Source organism: Podarcis bocagei (genome assembly GCF_964188305.1).
Source record: "Podarcis bocagei genome assembly, chromosome: 14".
Lineage (NCBI taxonomy): Eukaryota > Metazoa > Chordata > Lepidosauria > Squamata > Lacertidae > Podarcis > Podarcis bocagei.
This window is the reverse complement of record NC_138139.1, coordinates 6733361-6760316: the sequence shown is the minus strand read 5'-3', so window position 1 is coordinate 6760316 and position 26956 is coordinate 6733361. Positions and strand designations below refer to the sequence as shown.

The 26956-nt window shown below is 46.8% G+C and overlaps 1 protein-coding gene across 2 annotated transcripts in view; it reads right to left on the bottom strand.

The window, feature by feature from the left end:
- The window catches only part of RFX7 (regulatory factor X7), a 53864-nt gene continuing 26908 nt past the window's right edge, over nt 1–26956 (bottom strand). For both annotated transcript variants that reach the window (XM_081170506.1, XM_081170507.1), the window contains exons 4-9: nt 26641–26763; nt 19857–19973; nt 19224–19308; nt 17970–18177; nt 14394–14689; nt 1–7765 (exon numbers count right to left, since the gene is read on the bottom strand). In XM_081170506.1, the coding sequence (XP_081026632.1) occupies nt 4397–7765; nt 14394–14689; nt 17970–18177; nt 19224–19308; nt 19857–19973; nt 26641–26763 (4198 nt within the window). In that variant the 3' untranslated portion in view covers nt 1–4396. The remainder of the gene's footprint in view (nt 7766–14393; nt 14690–17969; nt 18178–19223; nt 19309–19856; nt 19974–26640; nt 26764–26956) is intronic.

Genomic DNA, 26956 nt, shown 5'->3' with positions numbered 1-26956 from the left:
TTAATATAAAATGTTTTATTGTTTCTGAAAACATTAAAAAAAAAACAAATTTTGAGCACTTTCAATAAAAAATCAACTGAAATGCTACTGCAATATCCAACTACTGTCATTTCAGCAGGTACAACAGACAACGAAACACCGGGGGTGGGGGAGAGAGAGAGAGAAGAATCTGTGCACTAGATGAAAAGGTAGAGAGGGTGGTTTTTTTCTTCTTTCCTTATAGAAAGCACAAAAGTATAGTACAAGACTTTATATAAACTTCAGATGCTGCACTGCCCAAGAAACAATTTCCTTCTTTTTCAGTTCAAAAGTCAGTGCTTATTGCAATTATTTGCAAATTCTTTACTTCATGAATTCTCATGAAAAAAATTATGCCAAAAGGATTCCCCCCCCAACACCAGAGCAATAAAGATAATGAGAAAGTAACGTATTTAACAATAACTAAGCAGAATTAGTAAACGTAAAAAAAAAAAAGTAACTAACTGGTGATTCAGCTATGCTTGTCTGGTTAGCACAGACCCAGATCTAATACAGCGCAAAAATAATAATAATGAAAAAGAGTGGGTTACAAGTCTACCTAGCACTGTACAAGGTAAGTCAAGAGAACACGCATGCACATCAGGTGGTCATGTATTAACATGGTGAGGCAAACAAAACAGTTCTTTTTTTTTCTTCCTGCTGTAAGATTCTCACGTAAGAGAATAAGAAATAGAAACATCTCATTGAGATCAATGCACATTGCTACATAAGACAAGTTGCCTGTCATTTGCATGACATTTTGCCTTTTAATAATGAAACACATTAAAAAAGTTTTCTGTAGTCATTGTTTTTCTCTCTTTTTTTATAATCCGTGGGCCGTCAAATTTGTTGCATTTATCCTAAGGAATGTGCCTGCCACAGTTCAACAGAAGCCTTAGTGCAATAGCTGAACCCCACACAGTCCAACAGGCTGGCCAGCCAAATCCAAAATATATTCTTGACAATACTGTACATGGGGGGTGCAAGTTCATTCGCCTTTAGCCAAGGAGAGCAACCCTCTGAACAACTAAAATTATCATTGTTACGCAGGGGTCTTATCTGGCAGAAGGGGGCTTCTGCCTCCCCCGGAGATGGCACGCTTTGGTGTGAAGCAGGGACTTGTCTGCAGGCAGAGAGCGAAGGGGTTGCAAGCACCAGGAAGAGGGAGGGGTCCAGCAAGCTGCCCATGACAACCCCAAACACACGGAGGAAACCGCAAAACAAGCACAGGCCAACAATACACAAAACCCCATTTTGGGTCTAGCACCATGAAGTGTGTGTGAAAAAGTTTTGGTTCCCCAGACCCTCCTTGCAAACCTAACTTCCATTCAATTCGCTTTTAAGTTATCGCAGAATTCCCAGAATTATCGCTTCAGTCCGATTTACCAGTGGCGTTTCAAAATTAAGGTAACAGGCCTTTCTTTTATTGGGGGGGGGGGGGAGCGGAGAGACAAAATGATAGTGGTCACATGATAGTTTGAATGTCTCACATTTAAAATTGATTTCAATTCAGCCATCTGTAGCTTGTATCTACATTACAGTCCATGCTCAAACCTGTATCTACAATGCATCCAACACATTTTGGGTTACAGGTGGGTCACCGGTCAAAAAAGTGCTCCACTCCCAATTGATCTGGATGTGGGCAAGAGCTCCCTGCTGGCCAATCAGGAGCATCAGACAGATGATGAAGGTGAGCAGCACATGTACACGTACCCCCACCCCCAGGTTGTTGCACCTTCACTACCATCACCTTAGGGACAAACCAAGAGTTCCATTCTTGGAGGGGGGCAGAGAACCCATCTGCACAGCAGTAATGCCTGGGCAGGGGTGAAGGAGGCATCCCTCTCTGCCAAGGAGTGCTCAAAATATACGCCAGCATGCCTCCTTTAAGGGCCTGTGATGTGAGAACACACACACAAACACACACAGCTATCCTGCCACCCAGGACAAAACCTAGATGGAAAGGGGAAATCTCTTGTTTGGTTTGATTCTTTGTACTTCCAGATTTTCTTATTTAATGAAAAACACGTGTGCACACACAAATCTTAAAAATTACAACCAAAAACCATGCAGAAATCGGATTTCTCTCTTTTTAAAAAACCACAATATACTGGGTGCATGTGCTGTGGAATCCCCTGGGGTACCCAGGTAAGTAGTTGCTGCTTTGCCCTCGCCTCCAAAGTCAACTTTTCTATACACTGCTTCCCTAACTCCAAGAACACACAAGCAGCCAGGAAACTCCCCATGGCCCTTGCTCCTTACTCCCTGCCCCCCACCCCACTGACGCCAAAGGGGCTGGCTATGGCTCACATGGAGTAAGACGCTGGCAACCCCTGTGGGGCCTGAAATGAAGTATTGTCACGGGGCCTGGGTTCCAGCACCTTGAATGTAGAGGCACAACAACACTGGGAAAGCTTCCTCCTCACGAGCACATTAACCAGAACTGCTGCCCTGAAACCTTTTGCTCTGGAACTGGCCTACATGTGCCAACAATCAGGGCACAATCTACGTCTGACCGGCTGGTAGTCTCAAAAGCCTGCCACGACTGGCTGGTGCATTTTTTGCTTGCTTTGTCTCATGGGCAGCCATTTGCAACAGCTCCTCTCTCTTTCTCTCCTTCCCAGAAATATTCTGGCCCTGACACCTTACTTGGGTTTTGGCAGGTGCAAAATGATCAGCCCACCTTACAAGATGAGGCAAACACAGGACAAGCACCCAGGGAACAGCTTCCCGCAGCCTTGGACAATGGATCTGGCAAAAGGTTTTCCAGGTGAAGTCACAGTTCTGGCACAGATCCTTCTGCCTGAGTAAGGCCCCAGCTGGCTAATGGCTGGCTGTTCTCTCTTCACAGCCCTTTGAAAGGCAATGGCCACACGCCCCGGGCAGCTCCTGCTGGGCGCATCCGCTTGCAACAGGCGGACATGGGGCACCAACAAACCTATGCATCTTTCCCCATCCATTTCCATTGGGTTTGTGTAGGGTAGCTTCTGTAATACACCCCATGGCATGTCTGTACCCCCTGGCATCTAGTAGCACTTATGGCTCTATGAAAATTGTTCTTTCTATCAGCTTCTCGGGAAAGAGCAGAGGGGCTGCATATCAGTGAAGAGGCAACTGCTTTTCTGCACCCCAAATGTTGTTTACAAGCGAGAATGGATGGGCTGGGGCCATTTCCACCTTAACTTCAGGTTGCTCCAATTCTGATAAATAAATAGGAAACAGAACGGAATGAAGTCTTCTGAAGTTTCAAGGCTCAGAAATACATTTCCTCTCAAGGATATTAAAACCAATAAAAACAGATAGATTTTTAAGCTGAGATTTTCAAGCAACTAAAGAAGGCTAGGCACACACACACCCCCACACACTTCCCAATAAAATTTTAGTGCTTCTTTCTCATTCCTTGATAGTTCCTATCTGCCGCTCCCCCTTTTAGCCCTTTATTGTCATTTTAAGTTGTATTGGTGTCTAAGTATAGCGTTCTCACACCTTCTAAGCTGTATGGTCAGCTTTTACCCAAGTCTTCCTCCGCCATTATCCACAGCTGGGACCCCCACCTCTGTGGTTCTCTAACAGCAATGAAACAGAGGGGGCGATAGCGAGCCCAGAATCTTTGGGAAGCAGCCATTTAAAGTCCGTCACCCAACCAAGCAACCTGTGCTGATATACACAGGAAACTCTTCCCTCCTGGACCGCTTCCCCCATTTCCTCTACAGGCTCGCTCCTCAGAAATGTGTGCAGGCCCTCCAGCGCAAGGGATGCGCCAGCATGTGCAAGGGCCCCGTGTCCACACCCAAGTGCACGTAGCCCTCTCCATCCGAGGAACACGGTTGCTGCGTGGCCTCCACTCCTTCCAGTGCAGCTTGCTTGGTAACCCAGGGAACAGCAGCCCAGCAAGGGACTCAGCGCGGCACTGGCTGAAATGAACAGAGGGAGGAGCAGCCAGGTAACACTGCTTGGGGAACTGGCGAGCCCCTTTCCTTAGCAATATAGACTCACTACACTCTTGGAACCTCCCCGGTCACTTTTTCTTTTGCAACAGCAAAAAAGTGCTGTTCGGTAAGTAAATTTTTTTAAAATCTAATACTGGCTCTGGATCAGGCTGTATCCTTCAGAAAAGTCTTTAAAACGGGTAAGACTGAATATTCCCTGCTGAAGAATAGAGCAGCTGGTGGAGCAAAAGGTGTTGGTTGTTGGTGGTTTTTTTTTTGTTTTGTAAAAATGCCACAATTAAGTCATAGTCAATGTTTCTGCTGCAGGGAGGCACTTCCATTAAGACAAATACAAAGTGTCTGTCTGTCTTTTAGATACAGTGTGCTACATACATCATATTACATATATTTATTTAATTTTTTTAATCTTTTTTTTTAAAAAAAAAGATTCAACCCAACATTTCAACAGCAGGATGGTCCTTGCTCTCCATCCAATCGAAACCTGCCGAAGTCATTGAGTTAATGGACTCGTTGCAGATCTGCTGGAACAAGGGGTCGTTCTTTAATTCTTCCAGTGTTGCTTCATCGTCCTGGCCCTGCTGGTGAGCCGGGTCAAAGAGCAGGTTTGCATCCAGCGTGTTCAAATCATTAATGCTGCCCGAGAGCTCGGAAGCCAACCTGATGTCATTGGAGAAGACGGAGGCCACGTTGCTGAGATCAGAAGCCACCTGGTTGGCCAGCTGCTGGCTGCTCTGGAGGCTGCCCTCATCCAGGAAGTCTTTCACGGTGCTGCTGAAATCCAGCTGTTGCTGCTGCTGCTGCTCCTCCTCCTCCTCCAGAGGCTCCGATTGTGCTTGATTATCTCCCGGAGCAAAAGGGATGTGATCGGCGCTGCTGCCCTTTGTGAGGTAACTTGGTGTTTGGAATTCAAAAACCGAAGGGCTGGGGCTGAGCGCGTTCTGGCCGTTGGCACTCGGAAACGTGGAAGAGGAAGTTTCTAAGATCTGGGTCAGGTTCATCCTGGCTGTGTAGTTGGAGGGCATGTTGTTGATCCCCAGGCCCCTCACCGCGTCATCGTTATCCGAATCGAGCTTGTTCAGCAAGACATTTGTTATCTTCTTAGAATTCGCCTGCTTCTGAGGAGGCGGGAAAGCCGTCTGCATCATGACGGTCAAGGGGACTGACTGGCTCCTCTGCGCAAGGCTGCTGGCACTCGCGTCTGCGTGGACGGCGCTGAACGTGTTGTGGACTTCCGGAGTGACGGGGCTGCCGAAGGGCGCTGCGGTCGCGGCCGTCGTCGTGCTGGAGCGCAGCACATTGCCAGCAGGGCAAGCGGTGCTCCCACTGAGATTGCGCTGGCGGTGGACGGCAGGACTGACGCTCCGGCACCTGAAGCTGCTGTTATGGGAGGAACCCGCCCCTTTGCCGTCGAGGGGCGCAGGCACAGCGAAGCCCTCCTGCTTGCTGCCGGCGCTGCTGACGGGAGAGACAGGAGTCACGCGGCCAAAATGGGCGTCGTGGTGCCGCGGCTGAGACTGGTAGGACTGGCCGGGGACGGCGAAGGCGTGGGGCTTCCTGAAGCGGTCTTCCACCAGCTCCTGGTAGCTCGGGAGGATCCCATGGCTGGAGACGGGCGGGTTGCTCACTCCGCTGTACCCGGCGTTCATCCACTCCAGCTTGGTTTTGTCAGGGTGTGTGGCCATGGGCCGCTGCATGGGCTTGACGGGGCTGCTGGAGACAATGCTAGCGTCATGGTAGGCCATGCTGGAGCTGATGGGCGTGAAGGCAAAGGGGTTCCTGCATTCCACGGGGCTTGGTGGGACACTGCTGCTGCAGTTGGAATGGGGCGTGCCGATGGGCGTGTGCCGGCTGCTCCCCAGGGCACTGTCAACGGGCGTTGTCTGAGCCATCCTGGAGCAGGGGCTCTCTCGCGACACGCCCTGCGATCCCGCAATGAGTTCGGACGTCGGAGTGGGCGTGGGAGTAGGTGTCGGGGTGGGCGTGGGAGTTGGGGTGTGGACAGGGGTGCCGCTGTTGTGGATCGGGTGGTAGAAGTGGGCGCTGCTCGCGTGAGAGGACAGGGATGCCCCCTGGGCCGCCCCCTGGCTCTGGAGGGCCATGCCCAGGGAGCTCCCGTACAGGTGAGAGCTGTTCATGGACATCTGCTCCTCCATGAGCACCAGCTCCTCCACGATGCTGTCCTGGGTCAGGTCGTCGTCGAAGGAGAAGAAGTTCTCGTTGGACTGCGAGGCGGCATCCTCAAACTCCTTGAGCTCCGGCTGCAAAGCTAACTGGCTTGGCGCCTGCGCTTGCAGCTGCTGCTCCAGAGAGGGCTCTGGCCCCTGGCTCTGCACCTGCTGGCCGTAGGCAGCTGCCTGCTGGAGCCCTTCGAAGTGCACTGGCTCCCAGACAGACTTCGGCAAGGCCTCTGAGCCGCCAGCGTGTTCTGTGAGAGCCATAACACCGACGTCCTCCTGCAGCGGCTGCTGCTCGCAGTTCAGAGGGGCAAAGTCGGAGCTCTTTGCAAGATGCTGCCATATGTTGGGGCTAAAGCCGTCACTGGGCTGGGAACTGCTTTCTAAGACAAACACGTTCCCTTCCAACTTCACTTTGATGTCTGAAGAGGAGTCTGCCAGCTGCTGCCCTAAAGTGGGATCGCTGGAGTCAAGAACAAGGTCGGCGTCCAGGGGGCAAGTGGTCACTAAGCTGCTGGGCACCGCAGAATGGACTTTGATGGTCACCTTGCCAGGCACCTGCACAAGTGCTGCAGCCCCTTCGCTCTTGGCCACAGCCACCACTCTCTGCTGCACCTTCTTCACACCTCCTGCTTTTGGGGCTTCTGTGCTGGCTGCAGAGACCTGCCCCACAGAGAGCTTCTTGACTGGGGGGCCTTGGGAGTCTGTAAAGGCAGATGGCAGCCGCTTCCTTGGGCTTTTAGCACACACTTTGTCACCACCGGGAGGCACAGGGATGCTGGTGCCAGAGAAGGTCTGCATAGCAACCGAGGGAGTGATCGTGCCAGGACTGATCTCCAATGTGGGAACGGGGCGGGATTCAGTGGGCTGGGCAAGGCTTTTCCTTCCTGCTTCCTCGGCTCTCGGGTCACAGCCGTGGACACACTTCCCGTCTCCGCGGACCTCCTCGGCTTGACCTTTCCACAGTTCTGCTTCACCTTTCCTCTGCTGCCCAACTGAGGTGCTCAGAGCAACCTTTGCAACTTTAGAGGCGTCTGAGTTCTCTTGGCACCGCAGCACTGTCTCCTCCAGGGCTGCCTCTGGCTCCATCTTGACCTCAACTGAAGACGCAGAGGGAGCCAAGCCTCCTCCTGCTGCTCCTCCACTGCCACCAGCTTTGGGCCCTGGAGACTGAAGCGAAATGACGGACCCATTCTGAATCTGCGGGACAGTCCTCAGCTCGTCGGCTGCTCCGGAACCGCTGACCACTGAAGGCGTGTGTTTGACCGGCGTGCTGCCGGCGCTGCTGCTGCTGCTCGGAGCGAGGGAGATGGTGGTCATTTTCACCACGTTCATGTGCTGAGCAGGGACAACGGTCTTGATGGGGCTGCTTGTGAACAGCACTGTCGTTGGGGATCGGATGGTGAGGGCACTGCTGTTGGCAGGCTTGGGCAGGATCTGAGGGTAGCGGTGCCTGGCAGAACGATCCCCAACAGGGCTGGCGGGAACATTCTGGGGGGTCTTTGGTGACTGCTTGACCGACTGCATATGCTGGGTGACCACTTGGACGTTGAGCGGGAGAACTTTGCCATCAGCTGAACCCACAGGACTAGGCGACGTCACCAACTGCCGGGTCCTCGGCACCTGTTGGGGGAGGGAAATAAGGTTCCAGTTACTCCTCTTATAAAAGCAGTCACCCAGCAAAACTAAACAGATCGAATTTGGTCTACAGAAGGCAAGTCTCCTTCCTGTCCACTTCCACTACTTCCTGTTTGACACAGCCCCCCACCCTACAATCTCCCATGCCCTATGTTTTTTTTACTCTCTAACCCACTCATGTCGATCAAAAATCAACTCCTGCAGCTTCCAAACACATGTGTCTCTTCCCCATTCTCAGAAAAAGGCTTCCTCAACACCTCCTGCCCCACCAACTATTGTCCAAACTCCTGGAGTGGGCTCTCCACTGATACGCATCTTTCGTCCACTCTGCTGCACTGACAGTCCACAACCCTCACAAAATCGCCAAGGATCTCTTCATTGCCACCGTCAAACTTCCATGTGACTCCCTGTGGCTGCCACATGTTGATTCTCAGCTGCACCTTTTTCCTACCTCTCTACCTGCCTTATTCCACTTTTTCAGCAAGGGAGACTCCTCCCCCCCAGGCTTCCTGTTCTCTCCACCCCCGACCGTCGGGTGACGTCACCAAGGAACAAGAAATGAGAGCATAGGACTTCCGGGGTGGCGCCATCGGCAATGGCGGACTCCCTCTGAACTGGAGGGACCAGCTCCGCGTGAAACGGGTCTTTTCCACTGCGGCGAAGCGGGGACCCTTTCAGAAATCACAGGCGGATGAAGCCTGTGACCGTGGGACTCGGCGGGCACCTTTAGCGCCCCCCCAACCCGCAAAGGAACCCACTAACGGGCTCCGAAGCGAAGAGGGGGAAGTGGCACGGTGCTGTGAGTCAACTGCTATTTCCGTGGAGCGAAGCTGCACAGCCATTGCCGGAGAGCGCTACCTTTTTCCTGGGACGATTTGGCATCTAAAGTAATCACCCGTGATTACTCAAACATTGAACAATTGGACTTCAAATAAGAACTGGCGATTAGAAAGGAATTGGACTTAAAAATTTACCTTAATTTGGTACTGAAACGGGAAGGTCTAAACAGGAAGTCAACCTTCCGTTTCCTTGTAGTCAGAAGAAAGCAAAGACAACGTAAACCAGAGCTTAGAAAATTACTTTTAAAGGATTGGTTTTCACCATCTAAAAGCGTTGAACCCCCCTTCGGTAGCAGGAGAAGAAGGGGGATCTTTTTTGGACTGTTTAAACCTGCAGAAGTGAGTTTAAAGTAAAGTAACTTTCCACCGTCCTGACCCTGGAGCGGGGTGTCAGAATTGACGTTTTGAAGCTCATTGACCAGAGACAAATGTTTTTGACAGATAGTTAAAAGAAGAGTAACATTGTGATTCCACTGTTTCCTTTCGCATTTTAAAGGAACAAATATTGACAAAATATAATAAAAAAGAAACTTTGTTGCTATTGTCCTTAAAAGAAAGAACAACCAGAAGTTCCCCCCTAGAGGGGGACTGTGAAACTGTAACCAATTCTAGGGAGCTTGCAGCTGCCAGATTACAACCGTGGGAAAGGACTTGTGACCTTGCAGGACAATGTTTTCAGAAGCACTGTTGGGTGCTTTCTGTAAAATAAATGCCCTATTGGATCAGTTAAGTCAGAAGACGGATTTGATGACTAATGCGGCCAGAACATTTGAACAGGTAGTAGGAAATTATATGGAGCCCACCCAGGAACTTAAACAGGAGTGTGTCCTGACAGAGCAGATGATAGAAGAGGATGTTGCAGAATCTCGGGCGCCAGAGATGGAGGGACTTTTGGCCCAGCAGGAAAATGAGCCTTTGGATTTGACAAATGAACTTGGAAAAAACCAGATTTGGAAAGACAAAGTTTGGATTGATTTGGAAATGGGGGGTTGGACTGACCCCCCTATGCAGGGATGTTTGGACTTTCCGAGTCTGGCAATGGGCCGTCAGAGGTTTGGAGCTGTTGGGACTTCCAATTTTGGAGGGAATTTGAAACATGTTTTAAAACACTACATGGAGTCTAGTCTGGACTATGGGAAAGGGGCTGATTTGTTGAAAAGGGTCAAAAACACTACCAAGCTGGAAACCTGCTCCGACCACAATGCCATAAAAATGGAACTGAGACTTTTCCCAACTGGATCCTTCAGATGGAGAATGAATGACACCTTGTTAAGAGATCAAGAGATTGTGAAGAAGGCCCAAAAAACACTAAAGGACTACTTTGAAATAAATTTGAACACTACGGTGGAGAAAAGAACAATCTGGGATGCAAGTAAAGCTGTAATGAGAGGGTTTCTGATTCAACAGAATTCGATAAAAAGAAAATATTGGAATGGAAAAAAAGAAAAAAATTTAGAGAAAATAAGTGAAGGAGAGAAAAAATTGAGAATCAAACCGAAATCTAAAGAGGTGCTAAGAGAGATCAAATTTCATCAAGCACAATATTCGAAACTGATCAATCAAGAGATTGAGTGGAAAATCAAACAAATGAAGCAGAGATCGTTTGAATCAGCAAATAAATGTGGAAAGTTGCTGGCTTGGCAGCTGAAAAAAAGACAAAAGTTAAATACGGTTACAAATCTGGAGATTCAAGGAAAAATAGTTCAGAAACCAGAAGAAATAAGAAAGTGCTTCCACAGATATTTCAAAGAGCTCTACGCACAGGGGCCTCAGAAAGAATCGGAAATGGACCAATTTTTGGAAACAAATGGACTACCTAAAATAAGTCAAGATAAAAGATCAATTCTTAACAGCAAAATAACTCAACAGGAAATAGAAGGTGCCATCCAAAACATGCAGCTGGGCAAATCTCCAGGCCCGGATGGACTCACCTCCAAATATTACAAAACTTTGAAGGATTTCTTGATACAACCGTTGTTGGAGGTTTGTAACCAGATCATGGAGGGGAGGAAGGCACCGGAAACGTGGAAAGAAGCATTTATCACATTGATTCCCAAGTCAGAAAGGGAAAAGACTCAGCTTAAGAACTACCGTCCCATCTCACTCCTGAATGTGGATTACAAAATTTTTGCAGACATTTTAGCAAGTAGACTTAAAAATGTATTAAATGAAGTAATTCACAAGGACCAAGCAGGCTTTCTCCCTGGTAGACACATGTCGGACAATACCAGGAACATCATTGATATTTTGGAGCTGTTGCGAATTAGAAATACAAGGGCTGCTTTAATCTTTATTGATGCGGAGAAAGCATTTGACAACATTTCTTGGATGTTTATGAAGAAAAACTTGAAGGGGATGGGAGTGGGACGGGGGTTTGAAAATGGACTAGAAGCAATTTATTCAGAGCAAAAAGCCAAGTTGATAGTGAACAATGTGGTGTCGGATGAACTTCTAATTGAAAAAGGGACACGACAGGGGTGCCCTTTATCCCCTCTGCTATTTATCTCTGTTCTGGAGGTATTGCTGAATATGATTAGGGAGGACCAGTTGGTGCAAGGTATAGAGGTCGGAGCGAAACAATACAAACTGAAAGCCTTTGCAGACGACCTAGTCTTGACAGTACAGGAGCCAGTATCTAGTACAAAAAGAGTTCTGGAACTTATCCTGGAGTTTGGTCGGGTGGCGGGATTCAAGTTAAATAAACAAAAAACTAAGGTTTTGGTCAAAAATTTGACACCTACAGAGATAGAGGGGTATCAGAAAGAGACAGAGCTAAGTGTGGTTAAAAAAGTGAAATACCTGGGGGTATACTTGTCCACCAAAAATTTAAATCTTTTTAAAGACAATTATGAAAAATGTTGGTTGGAAATTAAAAAGGATTTGGATATTTGGTCAAGATTGAAACTTACCTTGTCAGGCCGAATCGCAGCTATAAAGATGTGTGTTTTGCCAAAAATGCTATTTTTATTTCAAACCCTTCAGGTCGTGGACAGAATGGAATGTTTTGGAAAATGGCAGAAGGATATTTCTAAGTTTGTCTGGCAGGGCAAAAAGCCCCGAATAAAATTTAAAATACTAACCGACTCAAAAGAAAGAGGGGGGTTTGCCCTGCCGGACTTAAGGTTGTACTATGAAGCTGCAGCCTTCTGCTGGTTGAAGGATTGGTTCCTGTTGGAAAACACTGATGTCCTAGATCTGGAGGGGTTTGATAATGTGTATGGTTGGCATGCATACTTGTGGTATGACAAGGCGAAGGTTCATAAACTGTTCAAAAACCATATTGTCAGAAAATCAATTTTTGCCGTCTGGATGAAGTACAAGGATTTATTAGAAAACAAGACCCCGAGGTGGTTATCACCTGTGGAAGCCAAGATCTCAAAAAAAAAGCCCAATATGGAGGCCTATTGGCCAAAATATTGGGAACTGATCGAAAGAGTTGGAGACAATTGGAAGCTCCAAAGCCAGGACAAATTAAAAGGTAAGGTGCGAGATTGGTTACATTATGCTCAAATTCAAGAGGTATTCAAAATGGACAAAAAAGTGGGTTTCCAGTTGGAGAAATCGAAACTGGAGACGGAGTTACTAGAACCAAAGATTAAGGTACTTTCGAGGATGTATGACTTGCTGCTTAAATGGAACACACAGGATGAGATAGTTAAATCTGCTATGATAAAATGGGCACAGGATGTAGGACACAACATTATGTCTGAGGACTGGGAAAGGTTATGGAACACCGGTATGAAATTCACGGCATGTAGTGCCTTGAAAGAGAACATTATGAAAATGGTATACCGGTGGTACATGACCCCAGTCAAGTTGGCTAAAATATACCATCTTTCTGATAATAAGTGTTGGAAATGCAAGGAGGCAGAAGGGACATTCTTTCACCTCTGGTGGACCTGCCCGAAAGTAAAGGCCTTTTGGGAAATGATACATAATGAGTTGAAAAAGGTATTTAGATATACCTTTTCTAAGAAACCAGAGGCCTTTCTTCTGGGCATGGTGGACCGGAAGGTGCCAAAGAAGGACAGAACCTTGTTTATGTATGCAACCACAGCAGCTAGGATTCTCATCGCTAAGTTCTGGAAAACACCAGATTTACCCACACTGGAGGACTGGCAGACGCAGTTGATGGACTATATGGAGTTGGCAGAAATGACTGGCAGAATCCGAGATCTGAGCGAAGAAACTATGGAGGAGGACTGGAAAAAATTTAAGGACTATTTGCAAAAACATTATAAGTTGTTTGAATGTTAAGATAGCGCACGATTAAGAAATGTTATGTTTCCGCAATTTATTTTAAGAAATGATAAAGTAAGTAATGATAGAAAAAACGAGAAATATTTGAAACAAATTATTATGTTTATTAACAATGTCAAAACTAAATTACAATTTTTTGAAATTGGTAACATAATACATTTAAAGGTATAATAAGATGGGAAACAAGATAACAAATTGCTGAACTGGCTAGAACAATGAATGCAATGCTGAGAGGATGCGAGGAGGTCCAAAAGTGAATTGCTGAAAGATGTTAAGGAAAGTTTCATAACATTTTTTCTTGTTTTTATTTTTCTTTATATATATATATAAAAAATGTTTCTTGTATGTTGCCATGTAAACAAATTTGTTAATCTATGAAAAGAAACGCAATAAAAAATCTTTTAAAAAAAAAAAAAAACACTACCAAGCTGGAGTTCCCACGAGTGAAAGGAAAATATGAAGAAGAGCTGCGGAAGGGACATGGAAGAGATTTGAAGGCCTCGGATATAAGATCACCAGGTTAATGTGCCAGACTAACGGGATAAAAAGGACTGACAATCCCAGGACCGGGGGGAGGGGACGCTGGAAGAAGATTGGATTGTTTTTATTCTCTTTTTTTATCATTAGAAATGTTTTATGAACGTTGGGAAAATGTTGAAATGAAATTACTTGGCTCTTGTAAAAATGTTTAAAGAATTAGGTAAAAAGGTAATGGTTATGAGAAGCTGGTAAAAATAAGATTTAAGTCTTAAGTTTTAAGGTTTTTTATAAGATAAGATGAAAATAGAGTAAGGTAATGTAATGACAGAATATTATGAATTATGGAAAGGATTTGCTGTGATAATTATTACTCAAGATACAAGAGATGGGAGGAGGAGGAGGTCATGGAAAGAAGGTAATGAAAGTGGAGAATTTGAAAATGATGGTTTTCTTTTTTCTTTTTCTTTTTGTCTTTTTTCTTTGTAATTTTTTTAAAAATCTTTTTTCAATAAATATCATTTAAAAAAGAAAGAAAGAAATGAGAGCATAGCTGCATTTCCCAATTGTCAGGGATCTTGCAAGGTACATGAAAGCACAGGGCCACAGGTGCAAACCTGCATAAAATCCATAAATGCTAGTTTATTATTTATAGATTCACGCTTAGATTTTAAATGTCACAGAAGGCAAAGCCAGATAATTTCCTGATCCAAATCACACTAGAAAAGTTCTACAATAAATCTGCACCCCAACTTCGGATCACCCCAAATCACTTTCGCTTCTATTTGTTTAACCCCATTTAATTTCCAAAAAAAAAAAACCCTGCTACAAATCAGTTCAATTCCTTCCATGTATTCCCCCCCAAAAAAATCTCCAGAGAAAATAACTTTGAATTCATCTGTCTTCCTCTACTAATCATCATACGCAGTTCCCAAGATAACCCCACCCCAATTTACTACCCACCTGGAAGCCCATGGGGAGGTCAGCAAAAGGTTTAGGGCCCACTGTGTCTACCAACATCCACGCCAACAGCTTACCGTTATAGGGCTGGGAACAGCAGCCACGACAATGCCAATGGGCTGAGGAGACAAGATGGCTGGGCTCCCATTGGAAAGGCTGGTGACCCCATTGCTGGTGGTGCCCTCCACCTTCTTGGCTGGGGACTCTCCTGGCAAAGGCGACTGCAGCTTCTGCTCCTGCTGCTTCTTCTGGATCTTCCGCTGCAGCTGCTGCTTTGCATCAACTGGGGAGGACAGAGTCTTCACCTGGGGCTGGAAGGAATTGCTCTCCGCGGTTGGGACAAAAGCCGAAGGCTGGGGGATCCCTTTGATTCCTGGAAAAGATGAGGAGGAGGGCGGGTAAGGCAGGCCTGCCATTTGAGCACCTACACCAGCCTTCCTGCTGTGTTGGACCAGAACTCCCATCAGCCCCAGCCAGCTCAGTCATACGATGCTGTGGCTGATGGGAGTTGTAGTCCCAAATGGCAGAGGGGCACCAGCATGGGAAACGACAGCCCACACAATCCTCGGCCGAGCTCTTTGGACGCAGTTCGGGTTCACTTGCACAGGAGGAGAGGGTTGTGCCCTCAGGTACCTGGAGGAGCACAACATCAGGCTTATCAGCCACACTACAACTGCAAAAGCCACACAGTCTGCTTAACCACAACAACTATTGTCCAAGTTCAAAGGCGGTTGATGTGACAGATGGTCAGCTGCTGCAGTAACCTCCTTTAAAGACATGCATTTGGCACCAATCAGCTGACTGGTGCAGGGTGCGTGCCTTCAAAGGACCTTGCTTTAACCCTTGGCTATGGTAGTGAATTGGGAGCTCACATTAAGCTTCCAGTTATCCCTGTGTAGTCTTGGACATACCTGCCCCACATATGACATCACATAGGCATGGTTTGTGGGGAAACGCCTCATGAGCCAAGCTGGGACCTGTGTCAGGCCTAACTGGGCCCAAAGGCCAGGAGTTTCCCACTGCTGCCTACGAGCACCTCAAATGCCTGGCAGGAGGTGGCAGTGAATAAATTTTGTAAGGTCCCCAGTGAACACATCTCTGTGAGACACAAGTCTCCTCCTTGTATACAGAAATGAGAATGGAAGTTGAAGTCCCTCACCTTTGTAAAATGAGATGAAAAAAATGTTGAAATATACATTTATAAAGAAACCGGAAGCATTTTTACTGGGCATTGTTGGGAGTGATATAAATAGAAAGGAATATAAGCCCTTTTTATATGCAGTAACAGCAGCAAGAATATTACTGGCCCAAAAATGGAAGCAAGAAGAATTAACGATGATTGAAGAATGGAGGATGAAGTTAATGGACTATGCAGAACTAGATAAACTAACAGGAAGGATTTGAAACCGGCGGGACCAGAAATTCACGGAAGACTGGAGTAAATTTACGGACTATTTGAAAAGTATTTGTGAAGATCAGACGACGTTTGTAGGTTTGCAAGAAGTTTTGTGAGGAGTATTATCGGAAGTATTGCAAAAATGGAGAAGGGGAAGGATGATTTGTTAAAGAGATGTAAAGGCAATATAAAGTTAAGAAATGCATAAGAAGTGGTTAAAACGATGGATGATCAGAGGTGCTGATGGACGTCTAAAAAGATTGTATAAGTAATAAGTTTTGTGGTACATTTTATAATTTATATGTTAAAATCAATAAAAATTATTTTGAAAAAAAGAAAAGGAAATAACAACAACTAAACGATTGTCAAGTCCACCTGCTGCAGGAGTTTGTAGGCCCCCCTGTATTGCAACCAGATAGCTGGTGGGTCTTTCCATGGTGCAGAGTTAGGCCTGTCCCCCCCCCCCCCCGCTGAGTCATTGCTGCAGCTCTAGACAAGAGAGCAAATGTTTCCCAGGCAGACAAGGGATACTTGCATGCCAAGTGGCACACTGACTTTCAGGAGAAAAGGCCTTCCTCAGACTGCACTGCTTCCGGTCATACAGTGGGGAAATGTCAGGTTTCATAATAAAATACCCTGCATATAGAAAACCCACCTATCAGGTGAAATAGCAGGATCCCACTGCAGGGACTGTACCATCCTCAATTTAATATAGGAAGGAATTTGTCCCAAGTGGCCCCCTTGTTAAAATTTCTTTCTTTCTTTAGAAGTACAGTGGTGCCCCGCAAGACGAACGCCTCGCGAGACGAAAAACTCGCAAGACGAAAGGTTTTTTCGTTTTCAAGTTGCTTCGCAAGACGTATTTCCCCATGGGCTTGCTTCGCAAAACGAAGCTTGCCCCCGCACCCCGGACCTCTTTTGAAGCAAGGGGCAGCGGGGAGAAGATCGCTTCTCCCCGTTGCCAGCCCCGCAATCTCCAGGGACAGAGGGGAAGCGCCGCGCGCCTTCCCCTCTGTCCCCGGACCTGTTTTAAAGCAAGGGAAGGGGCAGCGGGGAGAATCGCTTCTCCCCGTTGCCGCCCCTTGGTTCAAAAGGGGTCCGGGGACAGAGGGGAAGGCGCGCATGCGCCTTCCCCTCTGTCCCTGGAGATTGCAGGGCTGGCAACGGGGAGAAGCGATCTTCTCGGACGGTCTCCATAGGACGGTCTCCATAGGAACGCATTGATTGATTTTCAATGCATTCCTATGGGAAACCGTGCTTCGCAAGACGAAAAACTCGCAAGAAGAAAAAACTTGCGTAACGAATTAATTTCGACTTGCGAGGCACCACTGTATTTCCAAACCACTAATATGTTTAGTATTTCTAAGCAGTGTACAGGATAATGGAACTCTAACTACACTCTCTCTCTCTCTCTCTCTCTCTCACACACACACACACACACACACACAGAGAGAGAGAGAGAGAGAGACAGACAACATGCAATAATCCTTGGAGCCAGTGCAGAGAAAACTCTGCTCCCCAAACCAGATTACTGACAGGCCAACAAGAATGAACCAAAAGTCCCAAAATGCCTTTTCCAAGAGAAATCTGTTGAGATTTCAGCATGGGCCCTGAGGAGATTTCACCCCTCCCATATCCAATAATCTGCTGATGTTCTCTGCTGATTCTCCAGAGAGGAGGGGGCAGTTTCTGCTCTCTACTTATTTCGCTCCAGCCTCACATCAAAGAGAGATAGACTGAGTGTTAGAGAGAGACCGTGTGTATAGATAAGGTTGCTGCTAAGAGCAGCTGCAGACACTTAGTGCAGTTCAACATTTTCGTTTAGACCTCATTTAGCTCTGTATATAGTTGTGTATTATAGTTGTAGATAGAATAAAGAAGATATTCTACAGAGCTGCTCTCCAAGTCGTTTATGCTCTGCTATACTCTGCTATACTCTGCTGTGTGACGACTGTCTTCTTGTGGAAGTGAATCCGGTGCTCACAACTCTAAGCTGTGAGTCCACAGCACTTTGACCTGTTCCTGTGAAGAAGGTGGTCTCTGGAAGTGTTACCCAGCTCGCCTAGCCCAGTCGGGGCTGAAGTGGATGAGTCCAGTTGGTGGCACTGGCTCAGGGGCGATGCTGACAGGCCCACCACGCTCATATTTATAGCAGGGGAATATGAACCCTCCAACCCTTATAACATGGAAAACGCCAACATTTTTTCTCCTCCCAGGAACAGCACATCAAGTGGTGCACTGAGCCAAACCTCCTCACCTGCCGGGGCACCAGCCATCACAGTTAAAGCTGCCATTGATTTAGTGCCTATGTAGTGGCTTTTGACCAGGTAGCGTGCCAGATCCAAGACGGAATCGAAGGGCTGGCTCAGCACTTTCTGGGCCCACTGGCAGACCAGCTGGCAGGCAGCTGACACCACCTCTTCGTCGGCACTCTGCAGGTGCCCAGAAGACTCTGCCCCTTCCAGCTGAAACAAAAACAAAAAGGAGACCCTGAGCAACAGCAACAGCTTCGCTATAGTACGTGAAAAGTACACAGCATTTCAATCTAGCCATGGAGATTGGGGCTAGTACTGAGCTGCTGCTTAAGGAAGGCCTGGGCGAGGGTTTGTTGATATTTTGCTTCCCTTGAAAAGGATTCGCTATTTTTGCCACAAGCTCCATGGTGTCCCTTCCATAACACAGTAAGGTAAGTAAGAGAATTCTGGCATTATGTTGGGGTTCTTGAAGGACCTGAAGTGGATTTTCCACTCTGACTTAGGCTTTTAAAATTATTTCAGACACTGTCATGGTGGCTCTGCAAAATTTCCTACACCCGATAAAAAACAGCCCCAAGCTTCAGTAACCATTTTAACAAAAGGAAACTGAAATCAGGTTTGCTCATTTCAAAAAAGTGCTTATGGAATGCCTGCGGGGAACTTCCAGATGTTTTTAGTCTCAATCGGTCCCCATTAGGCAACATGGCCAATGGTTACGGGTAGTGGTTATGGGAGTCGGGAGTGTGGCAACATCTGGAGGGCCCCCAAAGATGCTCCCCCCCCAAAAAAGTTATGGATAAAATCTGCCCCCTCTTTTAATGCCATTTCCCACACTACTGCTTGCAGACATGAGATGGACACATCTGCATTTGGACAGATGCAAAAATATATGGTGAAAACATGCTCTTTGTGTCTTGTGGCAGGCACCTGGCCCCAACATTTCTAAAGTGACATGCAGTATATTTCTGAAAGCAGAGGAGCTGTTCTCTTCCCACCCAATGTGTACGTGAAATGTAACAACCACAAGTGTCAGAGGAGTCTTTGACCTTATGGTTTACCTTGTGTTTTAAAAGGTTGTGCCTCCTTCCCATTTACTACATAATGAAATCCCTTAGTTTTAAACATTCCAACTTCTACAAAGCAAACCCAGTGATCTTTAATTCTGCAGTGCTAAGCTGTCAGCTTTCCTTAAAGCCCTTTTGCTCTACCTAAAAGGTCTTAATCATTCTGCCCAACAGCTCAGGTGTCTACTTTACCCCATCGGCAGTTTTGTGGAAGTCAAGGTTGGGGAGTGTCGGCATCTGCACAAAAGCTTTCTTCCGAAGTCCACTATAGCAATACGTGATTTTTAAAAATTAAGGTGTAAATAAGTGTAAAATTGCAGTATTTCCCTTTGCATTAAATTAACTTTCTTACACAGACCTAACATAGATACAAAGCTGATTGGTCAACAGAACATCCTTTCTGAATTTAAGGGCAGAAATGCAGGCGTGATCCAAAAATGATCAAGGGTTAAGAGAGGAGCTCTGTCTTTCTATTGTTTCCTTCCAGGCCTTCAATGGACCCCCACTCTTCTAGTGAGGCAAACTGCCCCCCTGTGCTCCCCCTGCTCATGGCCACAGCTACCTTTGCCTCACCACTGCCATTGTCTGCTTGCTCTTGCCAGACAATGTCAATGAGCAAATGGCCAGCCTCCTTTCTCCTGCTCCTCCCTGCCACTGTTGCCTCCTTGAAAGAGTGAAGGACAGGTGAACAAGCAGGCTGCCGCAGTGAAGAGGAGGAACAGGTCCTGGGGGTCCCCAGCTGGTGGCATGCCACCCTTTGATGCTGACCCTGATTTCCAGGAAAGTTAAGTGAAATGGTTTCAAAAACATTTCCACAAAGGATATTTTGATTTTCCTCTTGTGCCTAGACGGCGAGCCTTCATGTTGGGGAAGACATTCTTCATGATCTTCCCAAAGTCAGCAGCACTTAACGGATGGTATCCAAGATTGTCACAATAGCTCCTGAAACAAAAGGGAAGCAAGTAGAAATGAATGAGAGCAGGACTGGGGCAAGGCTGATACCCAGCTCTATCTCTCTTTTAAATCAGAACACGTGAAGGCGGTTAAGGTCCTGTGTGAGTGCCTGGAGGCGGTTCAAGGATGGATGACGGCTAACAGATTGAGGTTGAAAGACAGAAGTACTGTTTTTGGGGGACAGGGGGTGGGTGGGTGTTTGTGGGGACTCCCAGGTCCTGAATGGGGCAAATGTGCCCCTGAAGGAGCAGGTGCGCAGCCTGGGAGTCATTTTGGACTCACAGCTGTCCATGGAGGCGTAGGTCAATTCTGTGTCCAGGGCAGCTGTCTACCAGCTCCATCTGGTACGCAGGATGAGACCCTACCTGCCCGTGGACTGTCTCACCAGAGTGGTGTATGCTCTAGTTATCTCCCGCTTGGACTACTGCAATGTGCTCTATGTGGGGCTACCTTTGAAGGTGACTCAGCAAGTGCAATTAATCCAGAATGCGGCAGCTAGACTGGTGACTGGGAGTGGCCGCCGAGACCACATAACACCGGTCTTGAAAGACCTACATTGGCTCCCAGTATGTTTCCGAGAACAATTCCAAGTGTTGGTGCTGACCTTTAAAGCACTAAACGACCTCGGCCCAGTATACCTGAAGGTGCATCTCCATCCCCATCATCCAGCCCAGACACTGAGATCCAGCGCTGAGGGCCTTCTGGCAGTTCCCTCACTGCGAGAAGTGAGGTTACAGGGAACCAGGCAGAGGGCCTTCTCGGTAGTGGCGCCCGCCTTGTGGAACACCCTCCCATCAGATGTCAAGGAAATAAACAGCTATCCAACTTTTAGAAGACATCTGAAGGCAGCCCTGTTTAGGGAAGTTTTTAATGTTTGAAGTTTTATCTTGTTTTTATCTGTTGAAAGCCGCCCAGAGTGGCTGGGGAAACCCAGCCAGATGGGTGCAGTAGAAATAATAAATAATTAGTATTAAATTATCTAGGTCAGAAAAAGCAGCACTTAAGGCCCCATCCACATGCCTAGTGCTTTGGCCTTTTCGTGGAGTACCAAAGAAACAGGGTCAGCAGCCCTGGAAAAACCAGGCGGCTCACTCTCAGGACAGCCCCACAGGGGCCTTAGCTGCAGGGGTCCCCGTCAATCACAGAGGCTGCTGCCTTGCCCTGTCTCCCCCCGCATGCCTACTTGGTTGGGTCTAGCCACCTGGTTGCCCAACTCTGCCTCCAGGCTACCATCTCCAACCATTTTTATGGAGCACATGAATCGAGCTATAGTTTGATCCCATCCCCAGGATAATTTCCCCATGAGATTGTCTAGTGACAACTTAAGCCAGCTCAGGCCAAAGGGTCCATTTGGCCCCACATTCCATTCCCACAGTAGTCAACCGCATGTCTGCTATGTCGCAGTCCTGAACACAGCAAGAAGGCTCTCCTCATCGGCGATCACCAGCTTGTTTTCAAAGGCACGTTGAGGTAGAGCCACAGCCATTAGGGCCGTAGCTATTAATAGCCTTACCCTACAAGGATTTGTCTAATCCTTTTTAAAAAACCAGCCAAGTTGGTGGCCATAGCTACATCTCATAGGATTGCATCCCATAGTTAAACTATGTAAAGAAATATTTCCTTTTGTCTGCCCTAACATTCAGCTTCATTGGATGTCCCCGACCTTTAGTATTATGAGAGAGGCCTATCCATTCTCTGCACATCATTTATTCACCTCATGTTTCTCCTTAGTCACCATTTCTCAAAATTTAAAAAACCCCAAATGTTGTCACCATTCATTGCAAGGGAGTTGCCCCAACCCCTTAATTACAGTGGTGCCTCGCAAGACGAAATTAATCCGTTCCGCGAGTCTCTTCGTCTTGCGGTTTTTTCGTCTTACGGCTATTAACGGCTTAGCGGCTATTAACGGCTTAGCGAAAAAGGAAACAAACTCGCAAGACATTTCGTCTTGCGAAGCAAGTCCATAGGGAAATTTGTCTTGCGGAATGACTCAAAAAACGGAAAACTCTTTCGTCTTGCGCGTTTTTCGTCTTGCGAGGCATTCGTCTTGCGAGGTACCACTGTATTTTAGTTGCCATTTTCTGAACCTTTTTCAGCTCTGCAATATCCTTTCAGAGGTGAGGCAACCAGAAGAGTACACAGCATTCCAGTATGGTCTCAACCACATATATGCATAACGGCATAACGATACTGGCAGTTGTTGTTTTTATTTTTCTCCACATAATTTTTTGTGGAAACGTTTTCATCATACAATGAAATAAAAAGCAAACTAATCTAAATTTTAAAAAGCAAAAAACAAAAAACCCAAAGTAAATACAAAGCTCTCTCTCAGAGGTAGAACTCAATTCTTGTCTCACACAGAAGGGGCTGGACCTTCCCAGCTCTCTCTCACCTGGGGATTCTTCTCTCAGCCTCCCACTCTGGGAGATCTTCCCTTCCCTGCCTCTCACACAGGGTCCTTCACCAGCCAGTCCTCACCTTCACTTGTGTACAATCTCCTCAGTGAACCAGAGTAGGAGACACAAATAAACATAAGCAAGGGAAGAAAAGAAGAAGAAGAAAAAGGAACAGGGAGATAAAGATAAGAAAAGAGTGGAAAAAATAAAAGAAAGGAATAGAGGCTTCTGATTCTCCATCTGTCAGTTATATGTATAAAGATTATTCAGAGTATTCACTCCAGGATGATATCCAGCTGTTCCTCTTCCTGCTAGGAAGTATTTTCCCAGTCTTCAGACTCAGACATCTCAAGTTCACTCATTTTTCCTTCCACACAAAAAGTCTGAGGGTTTCTCCAATCCAGCATTACGACTTTGCCTCCAGGAACTTCAACAACAATTCCTCCATGTTGAGAAACTATTAATCCACCTCCTTTATTGACACAGGAGACTCCCCACTGTGGCCATATATTAAAAGAGTAATCCATGGTTATTTACTAATTGTAGATTCATTAATTCACACCAAGTTCCACATCTTCTGGTTCCATTTTCTGTTGGCTGTGATTTCCAACCTAGTTTGGGGGGGGGGAATCTTCTTCCATTCTTTTCCCAGGAAAGTCACTAGAGACTTGGTAGCATTTTCCTCTAAATTCACTCCAAATTGTACACAAAATCCTTTTCCTCTCAGCTGTTTTCTCTGCTAGTTCAGAATATTTCTTAATCTCTCCATCCATGGTTTCTTTCCACTCCTCCAACATCGTAACTCCACCACATGACTATTTCACTGCTCCAGTCACCTGTGTGAAGGTCCTTTCCATTTCATCATCTACTGCCTTCAGCTCTACCATTCCACGCTCCTGTTCTGACAGTCCTTTATTAGTATTATTAATCAAAGGTTCTGTGTCTTCTTTAGCCACATATTTATCTGTTCCATTTTCATTCACCATGTCATCCATCTCAGCCCTGATTTCTTTTAATTGCTCATATAGTAGTTGCTGCACAATGCTAGCAGTCAATGGGGTGCCCAACAGTGTTTCTGCCATACTGAGTGTTCTTAGTTTTATTAACAATTCACTCTCCACCTTAAGATCTTAGTTTCCTTGTCTCCAGGCCACATTCTTTTCCCACAGTGGCATAGATAAACTAGTTTAACTTTTGCAGCCAGCACTTTCACCAGAGGGACAAAAGGTTAAAAATAAAACAAAATAAAATAAAGAGTTTTAACAGTTGGAACACCCCTTAACCATTTAGAATCTTTCTTAGACACAAAGAATTAAAACATGCTTGCTGTTTTGCATCCAGCTATTTAATGATTGTCTCTTCTTAAGCCAGGAATCAGTTCACATTCGAGACTCAAATTTCAACCATCACTTCAGTTATAATTTCTAACAGTCTCAAAAGTAATTAAAATAAATGGCGGTTTTGCTGGCCTTACACCCTAAGGACTCACTCTCAGGACTACTATGAGGTGTTTGAGCAGTTCCTCTGGTCTAGGTTACTCACCCCTGTTGGGTCCCTCAAAACCTCTCAGTCTCCCAGCATGGAAAGCTGCTTTTTCAGAGAATCAGATGTTATTTTCCGTTCTCTCTGTCTTCCCAGAGAGAGTGTGACAACCAAGACTTATGGCTTGGCTATCTTTAATCACCACATAATTATCTCGCAAGAGATGCCTAGACTGCCATTTTCCTCCCCAGAAGTCCTGGAAGTCTATTCCCTTCCTGGATCAACTTTTTCACGGCTGCTGAACACTGGACCGACACCTTCATCAAGCTATCCCCTACAACCCCAAGGTCTTGTTCCTGGTCAGTCACCACCAGTGACCACAGCAGCATAACTGTGAAACGAAGATTTCCCCCCCTCTAAGGACCAATGTGCATCACTTTACACCTGTTTACACTAAATTGCATTTGCAATTTCACAGCCCATTGCCTCAGTTTGGAGAGGTTCTGTTCATCTCAAAGAGGCTTGCATATAATGGATAAGTGTTCCTAAGTAATAGGTCTGATCCCACCCCCTTTCATATTTTATAAGTATAATTTTCACAAATGTTGCACCACGTTTGGACAAGAAAGCAAAACAAGTTTTCCAAACGGTGCTCCTCCGACAGCCTACAAAATTTTTCAGATGAACAAACAATTCAACATTTCCCATGTGATCTTTGATTCCTGGCCAGTACGTATTCCAAAGACTCTAGTCAGTCTTTTGTAATACCTGTACATAAGACCCGCAGGTAGGAAGCTTCCTGCTCCTGCATTAAGAAGGACTGGAATTGGCTAAAGCCAAGCAAAAAAAAGGACAAGCCTGTTCTCCCCCCAAACACACACAGCCTTTTTTAGAAAGAGGAAACTATGCTGCCCAGATGTAATTGGCTATTGTCTTAGACTGCTAATGCACATTATATACTAAGACCATAGTATATATAGCTTTGGCCTGTCCCCAAATCACTGGCCTATCTAACCCAGGGTAGCCAACATGGTACTGTCCAGCTATTAATTCCCCAAAGTCCTGGTCAGTGGTATTCTCTGACTAGGCCACAGAGAGCTGCTTGCCAAGGCAGAAAAGGGTCTTTCCCAGCACTAGTAACTAGGAGTGCCGGGAACTGAACTTACAACCTTCAGCACACAAAGCATGTGCTCGATCATTCATTCAGCTACAGCCCCTCCAGTGCTAAGCAACCAAAAAACCCAAAAAAACCCCGGGGATCAGGCACAGGATCAAAATGAGGGCCATCTATGTTGAGTCGATCAGCTGCAAAGTGCTTTAGACTGCTTTCTGGAAAAGCAGTATGCACCTTTTAAACCAAGGATGGCAAACCTGTGGTCCAACATGCTGCAGACTCCAGGTCCCATCATCCCGAGCCAAACAAGTTCCTTGGGTCATTCCACCTGCAAAGCCCGCACTCTACTACTAAGCTATAACCTGTCCCCAAAAGTCCTCCCTTCTCTTTGGAAGTGCAGCAGGAAACAGGCAGGAGTGGCAGTTCAAGTTAACAATGGAGGCAGGACACTGGAGCGCCCATCACCGCCTGCCCACACAGCCCGGATGTGACCTTTCCAGGGGAGAATCCAAGAGGCAGCTTTCCTCAGCTGCTGAGGACCACATCTGAGACACACCTGTAATGGGGACCCCCTCTGGGGGTTTCCTTGGGAAAGCCTTCAAGCAGAAGGGAAAGGGCACGGCAGAACCCACAGGGCTGCCTTTAAAAGGGGGAAGAATTTCATGCCGGACTAGCAAGTGCAGAAGTGCTGTGCACAGCTTAGGGTGTGACAACCAGCACCTTATGTGGGAAGCAGCAAATGATTCTGAAAATACGACCTGCTAATACTGTGCTATGCATAAAGCAGAGGGCATGAAACACTTCCCGTGCCCAGACAAGCACCCCACTTCCATCTAGTACATTTCGGCACTCAAATAGCTTTTACTGTTGCCCTTTGGTTCACACACACCCCAGCGCTGTTGCCTCGGCCATCTACCATGCAGCCTTTGTGGGTCAAGAGATCACTTTTATAGGCCGTACAACGGGGATTAATAATTTACAAAGCCACGGGAGGAGAGACGCTCGGCTACGTTTGCCAGCACACTGAACCTGAAAGCTGAACGAGCAATTCTGCCATTGTCTGGCTGCGCCCGTGCAACTCTCTTAGTGAGACAGAACCTAGCAGCAGGGCCGGCCTGCCCATGAAGAAAGGTAAAGTGGTGGTCTCAGACAGCTGGGAGGGGTGCTGCTGCCACACACATGCCATGCTCTGCCCATCACAGTTGATGCTTAGGCGAGTGTGTGGCAGCAGTGGGTTCCGTGGATCGGCGTTGGGATTCCATGCTTTTTTCGCAGCGCCATTTTTTTTCTTGCCGCGGGAACCGACTTCCAGGTTGTAAGAGCACCAAAAATAGTGTACACAGGACAGAGAAGCGCCCATGCGCATAAGCTCTTCCGACCTGGAAGAGCACTGGAAATAGCTTGAGCGCACAAGCGGGCGCGGGTGCGCACACTCCAGCCCACCGATAGGTCTGCCAGGGAGTGGACCAGCTCGGCCTCAAAAACCGTTGCCGACCCCTGCTCTCCACTATTCACGAGGGCTCCCCCTCCCCGGCTTTGTGCAGTGCTGTTCTGCTTTGCAGCACAAGCAAGTATTTCATTGTTTAATCAAGGCCACCCTCCTTGATATTCTCCCAATGCACAACTAAACCCACCTCCCCACAATACATTTGTAAACACTCACTTGTACTCATCATACACCTCCTGCTTGGGGAGGGATGTCTCCGGGTGCTCCTCTAAGGTGTTACGGATCCAGGAGAAGGCATGCATTTGCTGGGCGCGGCTGGATGACACAGACAGCTGATCGCTGAGCCAGGAGAAAAGAGGATCAATTAGGACGACTTTTATTATTGCTATATTACCATCCAGTGTGTACTGAATCCTAAGCCAGAGAAAGGACAGACTGGCAGACTTGGGTTCCCTGGAGGTTCCAATTTCAATAGATCACCTGGACTCTTAACCAATCTCTTTTCTGCAACTTTGTCTGTTTCCAACACCAC